This window comes from Lepisosteus platostomus, chromosome 24, assembly GCF_059453375.1.
Source record: "Lepisosteus platostomus isolate fLepPlt1 chromosome 24, fLepPlt1.hap1, whole genome shotgun sequence".
Taxonomy (NCBI): domain Eukaryota; kingdom Metazoa; phylum Chordata; class Actinopteri; order Semionotiformes; family Lepisosteidae; genus Lepisosteus; species Lepisosteus platostomus.
The window spans coordinates 12,859,033-12,870,600 of NC_142634.1; the positions used below are offsets into that span (position 1 = coordinate 12,859,033).

Consider the following 11,568-nt stretch of genomic DNA (forward strand, 5'->3'; position numbering starts at 1 on the left):
CAAAAAGCATCTTTATATGTTACGCATGCAATGCGTGGCATATTATTGCTAAAGTACACTCTTCCAAAATTGTAGGTAATATTAAATTTCCATTTTTGCACATCGATAATTTGCACTCGTCCTCTCTCTCAGGGAGTTATGTGAGAAATTGGCACGCGTCCGCCAATACGAACCAGTGGGTGCAAAACCATTTATATTCGTCCAGACTGGGTCTCTGTGAAAAGCTAGGCCGCGTTCCAGTGGCTTTTTATGCAACCCGGACACTCAAAGCCTGTTTTTCCAGCCTCGTAGGAAAAGTGAATTCTTCCAACCCCTTCTTTGAATTCCCAGCACAGATGAGAAAATGGGGATCTCTGGCTTTAGGCCACAGTGTTATGCTGGAGCTCTCTCAACAAACAACTGACATTCTCTGTCAATCTCCTTCATCAGCGACGCACTTAGGAGGGGTTTCGGTATGTCTCCTGCATCCCAATGCCGAGGCACTCATTTCTGAACACAATTACACTGCAACTGTGGAGACCTGTGCTCGGCATAACCGTCCTGCCAATGTCTCCAAGGCAGGGAACAAAATCTCCACAAAAGCCATCTTCACAGAGTTCTTCACAAGAAACGAAATGTCTTACACGATTCAAATCTAATGTTTATAGAGCTCCAAACTGTGTGAGATGTTGGTAGTGGATGTTTTGCTTTTAAAAATACCTTTAGGATGTGGCAGATTTCTGCGGTCTGGCTGGCAGGTTTAAACAGGGAGTGGAAATCTCAAAGTCTGTCCCTATATGTATATGCGACAGGAAAAAATAATTATTTGCATTTGCATGTGTGTAGTGTGCTGGTCATTTCTGCTTGTATTTTCACAACCCCCATATGAACGGTAAAGGCATTAAAATGGACGTTTTTTTTTTCATGTTGTCGCTGTAAATGTACTGATGTACTGTATAAACTGCCGCCATAAAGCTGTCTTTGGCGTTAGCACTTATTTGAACAACTTTTAAGAGATGGTTATCACCAACGTGCATGCTCAATGGTGCGATTGCACAATGCCCGCAGATGAGCGCCAGGGGGTCGAGCAGTTCCCCGGAGGGGTGAGAAACCTACTACAGGCCAGCGGTGCATCGTCGTACAGAACCGTTGCCTGCGCATTTCATAAATTCTGTCAAATCTAAGCGAGACGATGTGCGTTTACGTCTCAAGATACCGACATTGCGTCTTTTAATGTTCTGATTAAACGTAGGTGCCCCCTTACAAGACACGTCGTGGCCCGATTTAAGTGGTTTGGCTTGGCTGACTTTGGTCTACAAACTGCGAGACGATTTTTTTTTGGGGTTGTTTTTATTTTTTCCCGGCGAGGATGGCGCCTTTTTATAATGTCTGCTTTTGAAAGGACCCCGCTGTAGTCATAAATAGCAGCAACAACAACAAACAAACACGAAAAAAAAAAAAACAACCCGCGACCGATCACGACGGCTCCGCACGGGCGCTCGAGCCTGCCCCCCCCCTCTCTCCGCTTCCTCTTTGGTGCGCGAGGAGGCAGAAGCCGCAGCCTTCGGCCGCGTCACCTGCGCGCGGGGTAGAGCTGGGAGCGCGCGGACCCGCCCTCCGCGCCGCCATTACTGAGTCGGGCTGTGTGAGGCAGGCAGGCGGATTCCTGTATCAACAGGGTGAAGTGGGGGAGCCGCGAAAACGTACCTGAGTAAGGGCCTACCCGCGTTCGTCCGTTTTGTGTGGGTTTTTTTTTTTTTTGTTTTAAAAAAAAATCCGAAAGCGTCGAGATCCGCTGCCGAGTGGGGGATTGGTGACACCCGAGAGGCTGGAGACGGGCTGTTCTGCAGCACAATTCATTTTGCTTTTCGGGAGACTTGCGCGAAGGCCGCCATTTTCGTCAGCCTGCTTTTGGAAAGTCTGTACCGGAGTCGAGAGAGAGAGAGAGACAGAGAGAGACCCCCCAGCCTTGTTATTCACCCTCCCTCCGTCTCGGGAGCTGATTATTGCCGGCAAATCTGCGGGGTTGAGCCGGGGCCGTAGTCGTAACGCCGTTGAGCAAGATGGGGGACAGTTCGGTACAATAATATTTCCCGTTAGTTCAACGGACTGGCAACAGCGGCTGAAGAACATTGTTTCGGCAGATGGTTGAGCGCTTCTTAAAGAGCTGCCAGAAAGCGGGCGCTCCTTCCTGCTGCTTGGGCCCTTTTCTAGGTCGTTGACATAGCGGGCGGTGGAAAAGGCGGCATTATAATGTGTCCAAGTCGGCCTTGTAGCTAGAGCTCTCTTGTGAAACGTCAGGGAGGAAATCGGCGTTGCCGGTCGGGGCTGCCATCGTTTTAAAACTTCGTGCCGCGATCGGGGGGGGTGAAACACTCGCCCTAGAGCTCTCAACGAAACTAGGCGTTTCCCCCTCACCCCCCCAAAAAAAAACCGGACGTTTTTTATTGATTTTTTTTTCTTAATCGTTTGGATCCCGTCTCGAGTCCGCCCCGCCATGTCCAACGCGCGGTTCGACCCCTCGGACCGGTCCAGTTGGTATTTCGGGCCGGTGTCGCGGCAGGAGGCGCAGAACAGACTGCAGGGGCAGAGGCACGGCATGTTCCTGGTCCGGGACTCCTCGACGTGCCCGGGGGACTACGTGCTGTCGGTGTCCGAGAACTCCAAGGTGTCCCACTACATCATCAACTCGCTGCCCAACAAGAAGTTCAAGATCGGCGACCAGGAGTTCGAGCACCTGCCGGCCCTGCTGGAGTTTTACAAAATCCATTACCTGGACACCACGACGCTGATCGAGCCGGCTCCGAGGTGGGTGCTGCCGGGTTGGGGTCTGCGGCTGCAGCGAGGAGGAGGAGGAGGAGGGGGGTGAACGCATTTGTGTGCGGGCTGTGAAAATCGATTTCCTGTTTTTCTTTTATTATCTGTTGAGGGGGTTTAGTGTTGGTTTTTGTGTGTGTCTGTGTGTAAACCTAGTGCTTTGCCTGGAAGCCTTTCTGGTCAGTTCTTCCCCTTACTTGCTCTCGGGTGCTCAACTTCCGTTTTATTTTGAAGCGAGAGGCGAGAAGGAACTATCGCCCTTTCGGGCTCGTTAATGTGGTCTTTGATCTCCCCCCCCCCCAGATTGCATTGTTTTGGGGATATGCTGAAGATGGGCCAAGAATACAACTACTGTTTCGCTCACTAGAATAGTGTGATATTGCGTTGAACGCGAGCTCTCAAATTTAGTGAGAAGTGCTCGGTTTGCTTGAGGGGGTTTAGGTTTTGTCTGAAACAGTGGGGGAACTTTTAGCTTGTATATCTGTAAATAAGGAAAGGATACCAGGATATCGGTGAAGCTGGTGTTGTGACAGCAACTAGTATTACATGTTGCAGACAGAAACCCCATGAGATATATTACTTTGTGGGCTCCTCTTGTTTCTCTTACCTGTTACTCTGTAGTTCGAAGCCAGTCTTAGTTCAAATAACCTGTTAGAGGCAGTGCAGAACACTATGAAGAGTTCTTAGGTGACATGACCAGTTGGGGTTTCATTTTCAAATTGTCTGCTTGGTGTGCATAAAGCCTCCTCAGTTTGGGGCTTGATTTTGAGACTTTTAACTTTGGTTTCTTAGATTTTATGCACTTTAGCAATTAAACAAGCATAGATCTGTTTTAAGAAATAATAAATGATTGGTCAAGACCAGGTGGAAATTGTGCCAGAACACCAGGGTTAACACCCCTACTCTTCAAGGAATGCCCTGGGGTTTTTAATCCCCTTGGTTCGTATTAAACAAAGCCGCAGGAATAATGTCTAGAGCAGTTTTCTGCCATTTTGTAAAATCTTTGTTCCGATGGTACCATTGAAGAGACGAACCGTTAATTGAGTTGCTTTGTGTTCCCAACGGTTGTTTTTGGGTTGAAGTGGGTCATGTGTGCGTTGCTCTTTTCAGATACCCAAATCCGTCTCTTGGGACAAGTCCCGCGCCCGTGGGACAGCCCGAGGAGAATCTGGAGTATGTTCGGACTCTGTATGACTTCACTGGGAGCGATGCCGAGGACTTGCCCTTCAAGAAGGGGGAGATCTTGGTTATCTTGGAGAAACCCGAGGAGCAGTGGTGGAGCGCCAGGAACAAGGAGGGACGAGTGGGCATGATCCCTGTGCCTTACGTAGAGAAGCTGGTTAGACCATCGCCACATCAGCACCAGTTCCATGGCAACAGGAATTCAAACAGCTATGGCATCCCTGAGCCTGCCCACGCCTACGCCCAGCCTCAGACACCCTCCCCTCTCCCCCCTACCACCCCAGGCGCAGTCATCAACCCCTTGCCCTCCACACAGAATGGACCTGTAATGGCTAAAGCCATCCAGAAACGTGTGCCTTGTGCTTATGACAAGACTGCCCTGGCACTAGAGGTAGGATCTGCATTTCTCTGTTCTTAATGATGTACCCCGTTCTTAATGAACTTATTTTCACCCATAACAATTTGACATTGCTCTTGCTGCTAATTGCACCACTTTTCATGAATCTTTGCCTTTTCTGCTTTGTTTTGATGTATAACATCTATGTCATGTTTGATATTAAACTTGAGTGTGGACTGTGATTGCACTGATTTCAGCCATGCTGTAAACTACGTACAGTTTTAAGGCTTCAACTATTAAAATGACAGCAAAGTCTAATTAGGGAAAGCTTTAACATGTTCCATTTAGAGTGTTAGTTTGGATTTTTTTTCTTTTCTTTTCACTAGCTCCATTTGTGTTCATTCCCCTGAGCGAATGTGCAAATTAGGTTGCTGTTCACGATAATGAAAATGCACTCAGAAATAGAAGGTGTAATTGGGTGCAAAAAGACTAACGCATCATTGCTCATGCTATTCAGGGGATAAACTCGAGAATCTAATTTGGTGGAAATAAATGATCTTCATGTGCACGTCTAAAATTACTATATACCTTTATATATTAAACAGCTAGCATGGATGCAGCTGTCTTGTAAGTGGAAAGTCATTTATCTGAACATTCTTCAGTGCACTTCGTGAACAGATTATAATACACTGCACTCTAAGAAACTACGATCTTCTTGTGCTGTTCATTCATCCATGTTGGATACAGCACAATTCTAGTCTAACATGACAGAGAACCTGAATTAGATGATTAAGACAGTTTCGCAAACTTTTTTCACATTTATGGTGCGACTCTAATCAAATCTCCAAAACATACTAACAGCACAATTCTTGATCTTTTTATGTCTCTTCTTCAAAAGAAGAGATTAAGGAGATTTTTTTTTTAAGACGGCCTCGCCCTTAGCATTCAGTGGAAGCTGTACTTGGCAAGCAAGGGAGAAAATATCTGTAGGGTATAGCTTCACCTGGAGAAATACCAGAGAATGGGTGTGGGGAGCAGATTGAGAAAGCACAATATTGTATTTGTGCTAGTTTCCCCCGAGGACATGAATTTTTTCAGCAAATGTGCATGGTGGAAATTGCTCATCCTGTTGACAGGTATTCAGACAGACCCAGTAGCTGTCTATAGGGACATTAGTTGGTGGTGCCATACACATGCTTTTGAGCTGTAAAGTCACTTTATATATAGGGAATCTTAAATATAGGTGATGATATAAACACTGTCTTGTTGATTACAAGATAGAACTGTTTTGCAGACTTTTGTATTTGGGAAGTTGGATATTAAAGGTAATAATGAGTATTTAGAAGTGTTATTTTGTAATAGCAGCTGAAAATGTAAGCATTATTAAGAATGATGGTATCGGAGTCATACAGGAGACATTCAGTCATTGTAGGCAAAATATCAACATAATGTAAGGGGGGTGCCATTTTTCTTACTTGCGATGATCCTCCTCCCTATTCAAATTTTAATTATCTGAGCTGTATTTTTTTAGCATAGATTGTTCTAATCTTGGGATTTCTATTAGGCTCAGGATGGAACAGGATTTTATCAGTGTTTTGGAAGAATGGAGTTCATTCATGGAGGAGCAGTTAAAAATATGAATCCCCTCAATGCTCTACTAAGATTGAGTGGTTCCAAAAACACTGTTTAACAAATGCTTCGATAGTGCATACTCACATTTTACTCTTCCATCTATAACTATTAGTATTTTGTTAAGCATTCTGTTTGAAATATCTGTAATGACCCTTTAGAAGGTTTGTTTAGTCTTTTCTATTCATTGATTGATCCCTGCTTGGAGGTACAGTTACTTTGTGTCTTTATTTAGCTATGTATTCTTAATAATGGGCAGCAGTATCCTCTGGAAAAGTGTTTTGATCAGTAGGTTTTCATGATGACTTTCAATTTAGCATTGAATATTTGTGATCTGATTTGATGGCAATACTTAGGGACAGTATCGCCAAGAAAAGTCTAAATTCCATCGGAGAACTGATACAGTATATTTTTGTTTGAAAGCCCTTTTAGGTTTGAAACTCAGTTACATAATCTCAGCCATTGTGACTAGCTAGGCCTGGTAGAGCCTCTAGCACAGCAGTGTAGTGCTTTACTATCCTAACACTAGATAGAGAACACTATAGTAAGTAAAAGTGAATATATCAAGTAATTTATGATGTTTGTGTGCTAATAGGTTAGTTGTTGGTGGACTGCTGAGGTTATGAAAGTGTTTTTGAAACATGGATAGTTTTGATTCATTCTTCTTAGCTGCAAGATAGTCTCATGAAAATGTGCCCACAGACATTCAGATGGTGAAATAGAAATGTTGAGAAATAAGACTTTTCTTGAATAACTCCTATGTTTTAGATCTAGATATTGTAATGCTTGAAGACGTCATGTATTCGTTTAATTTTGAAGACTTTATTTAAATCAGTGTATGCTGTATTAACTTTTGATTTATCTGTGATTGAATGTGATTTTCATGTCTCTCTAAACCAGTTAGAAGTAGGCAATCTTTTTGATCCTAATTACAAAAAATAGATTAGGTTAGATATCAAGAGTCACAGATCCCTCAGATTATGTATTTGTCTTGATTTAACCAGTTCCAATCGCTTTTCTTTTTACCATATCTCAGAAATAGGAGATGGCGATTTAGGGACTTTAAAAAAAAAAAAATCTCAACATGTTAACCTTTTGTATGGGAAAGTGTAATTGAATGTGAACCGCAGAGGATAATGAAATTCCACAGTTTGTGTGGTCTTGGGTAGCTTGAATACTTTCGCCAGCTGATGTTTTGTTGCTAAACTTGGATGCAAGATAATGCCATTTTGGAAATGTTTTTTTATGACACAGGATGACGGGGAAGTTGCACGTGCTTAAATTAGAATTTTGGTTTGGTTTCCCTTGCAGTTTCGATTGCATGGGCATAAGATTTAGTTTGTCAACTTCTAAAATGTTTGGTTTGACAGGGAAATCCGAATAAAACTTGCCCCACTTTGGAAACGTAGATCTGCATTTGTTTTACAACATTCCTACTTTTTATAACATAGGAAGTGCGTAGGATTTATTTAACATGATAAACTGTCGCTGTACATTGGAGAAAAGTCTGCTGAACCTTCTGAAATGGTATTGAAAATGTTCAGACATTAAAAAATGTTTCATGTAGTATTACTTTTTAGAACACTTACAACACATTATTGAGGTCTGAATGGATGTAAATCGATGGGTGTGCAGTTTATTTAATTTTTTTGTTTGTTTTTCCCTGACAGGTCGGCGATATTGTAAAAGTGACAAGGATGAACATTAGTGGCCAGTGGGAAGGAGAGGTGAATGGTCGGAGAGGGCTGTTTCCTTTCACTCACGTCAAAATAATTGATCCCCAGAACCCAGAAGAAAACGAATGATGAGTGCAGTTTTTGCATCTTTGCCACCTCCATTCGTCCGTCCTGCTATCATCGGCATCATGTTTGGTGCGCTGCTTCAATGAGCTTAATCTGCCAGACCGTGTTGCAGTCAACGAAGAAATTATTTAATCTGCAGCAGTTGTTGGAGTTTGCTTCTGACTGTTTTGAACTCTGCCTGTAAACTGCTATTAACCCCTCTCCTGTTATCGGGAATTGTTTTAATGTCTCTTTCTTTTTTATCACCTCCTCCCACCCCTTTGGACTGTAGGCCATCTAATACTGAGCCATTAAGTGAGATGTATACTGTCACTCTGAAATGATGACTAGATTTTTTTTTCTTTTCATGTTTGGAGTTTAAAGCTGCTTTAACTGTTTGCAAGCCAAATGTGTTATTTCAGCTCTGTGTCAAAAGACTGGAAGGGGTTATTGAATTCAAGAAGACTTAAGCAACACAGGTGGAGAAGAGAACAGAGGCTATGAAAATTCTGAAAGGAAGTTGCTACTGTGCTGTCAAAGCCAATTGTTCACATTTTTACCTTAAATATAGTGGAAGGTTGCTGCCTTTATTTTAGAATAATTGAAATATGTGAAGTTTGAGTGTTTAACTGTGTGACCTGAAATGTCTTTAGTTTAAAAGGATAAGGGGAAAGAATAATCATTTAAAGTAAAAACTAATTCGTCTAAGTATAGAGCAGAAGCAGCAGCAAGAACATGAGACCTATTTCAAGGTGTTCTCTCTCTAGTCTTTTTTTTAACAAAGACCACTTTGGCCTCAGTTCTTAGAATGAAGCTGGTGTTGAGACCTTTTCAGAGAAAGTTTGACAGGCTGTATTTTGTTGGGAGTCAACTGTACATTAGTTCTAGCCCTTTTTTGCCATAGACATGCTCAAATAATAGCCACAGTTTAGAAAAAAATGTTTTAGGTGCAATAGAACTCTAAAACAGACGTATTTATTAGGCGCACTGTTTGTGACAAGCTTTGAAAGGGAAAGGTTTCCAGGTTTTAAGGGTAAGTGCTCTCTTGCAGTAGCCCTGTATCATTACTTACAGTACAAGTCATCTAGGGGTATAGGACAGGAAGCACGCTAAGCGGTCAGTTTACTGCTTTTCCTGAGAATTTTGTTGGACATCTTCAGAATGGGGGCATTAAGTCCTGTCACTTACATGATGTCAATTGTTTCCCACCTAAGTTGTTCAAATTATCAGAATACTACAGGGGCAGAAGGCATACTTTGCACATCTGCTGAGCAACACATTTTGTTTTTTCTCTCCTTTTCATTTAAGGCATAATTTGGATAGCTGTATCCGGTTAAATCAAGGTTTAATCGATCTATCACACCACTTGGAAAAACACCAAGAATTTCCCCATGACACCTGAAAATGTAAAATAAAGAATTCTAGGAGTATCAGAAAGCATGGTGGCTTACTGGTCTTATTTCTACATTTAAAATAAATCTGTATTTCCCCTTTTAATGCTTTGTGCTCTTGAATCTCTCTAGCTTTGTTGTAGGCTGTTAGAATACTGCATAAAAGGCTGTTGCACAGAAAAAGTGTTCATGCTGCTGCCTTTCAATAGTGTCTTATCCCAAACCCAGGTTCAGAGATTAATGGAGCTGAGCTATTGATCTCGGACTTGTAAGATTTCTTCTTTAAAATCCGCTTTTGACCCGTGCATTACAGATTGTGGTGAAATAAACTCTTGCGCAAACCTAAACTGAAAAAGAAATATAAAAGGGAAGATGTCTGTCAGTGGCCTCTGTGCATGATATCCTGACCTTGCATTCGTTTAAGGAGAAGGTCAGATGCTGCTTTGTTACCTAATGTTTCTTCTAACCTATTTTTTATTGCATCTCTGGAATGGCCGTATCTCTTCCTGTGTAATGCTAATGTTACCAGTGTGACCTCCATTATAACTCTTTGATTGAGCAATATTTAGTATTTTTCTAAAGGCATTGAATTTGCAGACATTTTGCTCTAATTAAAATGGAGGTTGGTTTAACATCTGTTTGATTTTTATGACATTAACAGTATTACAATACTTTATTCATATTTAGGAAGCAGAGTGTCCGTGTTTCTATTTTATTAAAAAAAAATGTGCCTTTTATTTTCTTATGCCATTTACACATGTAATGAGTCACATGGTTAACACAAGTGTTGGTAAAAGAAGCATTATGTACAGTGAAAGTAAATAAAATTTACTTCAACTTCTAGTATTCATTTATCCAGGTTTCTTTTGAGCATTTTTAAAACATTCTGGTATCTTAAATTGTGAAATGCAAAATAAGAGCAAAAAGGGTTGGGTTTAGATGTGAATATCAGGAGAAACCATGCTCATTCTACTGTGGTTTTCACTTTGTCCCAGAGAAGCAAGCAATTAGTGCATTTTAATAAGGTTCTATAACAGGAATCAATGAAGGAGCTCTGGGGGAAATGGTTTAAGGCTGTTCTTGTCATACTGCATGTAGAAGCACTAAAAAAAGCTTCAACACATGAAAATCTTTAAAACCCAAGGGTTAAGACTTCAAAAATGGGAGCAGTTGGAATTCGGAAGAAGCAGTTGAATTCTTACGATGTTCTCAGTTGTTCCTTAAATGCATACTGCCTGCAGTGGACTGAAGAAAGTCAACTAGGTGACCATTAGTTATATTGTTGGCATTATAAAACCACATGCACCTGTGCTGTTTTTTGCAGTATTTTTTTTTCTCCGAACAATTGACAATTGATGACTTGCCTGTTGTCTTGGATAAAAGCTTTTTTTTTTAACAAAGCAAGCACAATGGCAAACAGTTGTTTTCCATGTTAACTAATAATCGAGAGCCTCTCAAAACTTCCCATTCATGCTGCTCAAAGCCCGGTATTTGTAATGCAGACGGCACATCTGAAATTGTATGTGTCCTGATATCAGGTGGTAAGAATGAGCGGTTAGGAGAGGCGTTTGATACCTTCAGCATGGAATTTTACCACTGGTTCCTTGGAGCACGTTATGCCTCAGATTCATTTGAACATTTTCATAGACATCTGTTAATGGTTGTTCCACATACAGAATACAAAGCTTTTGTGAGCTTCCCATAAAACATCTTGCAAGACATCTGTTATATTCGTGATTTTTGCAGAGTACCAAATACGTGTACTGTGATGGCACAACAGTTTTGTTTTCCCAAAAGCAGTATAGGAATGATTTAATTTTGCCTATCATTCTTTCTATTGGGTCAGTAGAAAAAGACTCCAGTGGATTTGCTTGAAAAATTATTTTTTCCAAAGTGTATAATGTGAAATAATTACCTAAATATTAAGTCTGCAGTAAAATGCAAAGATTAAAAATGCATCTCTTAAAACATTATTTCAGTTACTGCACCTGTTAAATTTTAATAGCCAAGTAATTGTGTAAGTTTACTGGTAACCCCACTTTTACATTAGTAGCTCATTGTACTATATACAGTAAGCTGTGACTATTTTTCAAGTACGCACTAATGTAGCATAACAGAAGGCCACTGCATTGTGGTAACTAGCCATTTTAATTGCATTTACTTGGTGTGACAGATTGTTACAAGCACATAAAGCCAACACTTCAATTACTCCAGGTAATGTCTAAGTACTAACAGACTTTGTGTTTTCTGCTGGCATGTCTCCATTTTGGCATGCGTTTTTTAAGAAACGGGCTGAAGAAGCTGCTTTTTTGCTGTGTCTAACGAAAAAGGGGAAATTTGCAAAAAAAGACTGAACTAGAATTTTCATGAGCAAGTCCCATATGTGTTCAAAGAAAAATGTCAGCCTTTAAGGGGAAAAGCATTTTGAAGGGCTGCATCATACATGTGGATT

General features: G+C 41.3%; 1 protein-coding gene across 1 annotated transcript; it reads left to right on the forward strand.

Annotated features, from left to right (window-relative positions):
* The first annotated feature begins 1,548 nt into the window (after positions 1-1,548).
* crkl (CRK like proto-oncogene, adaptor protein) lies at positions 1,549-9,962 on the forward strand. The gene is made up of 3 exons (XM_088618553.1): positions 1,549-2,787; positions 3,907-4,369; positions 7,615-9,962. The coding sequence occupies exons 1-3, from the start codon at positions 2,477-2,479 to the stop codon at positions 7,747-7,749; spliced, it is 909 nt and encodes a 302-aa protein (XP_088474679.1). The 5' UTR covers positions 1,549-2,476; the 3' UTR covers positions 7,750-9,962.
* The last annotated feature ends 1,606 nt before the right edge of the window (positions 9,963-11,568 follow it).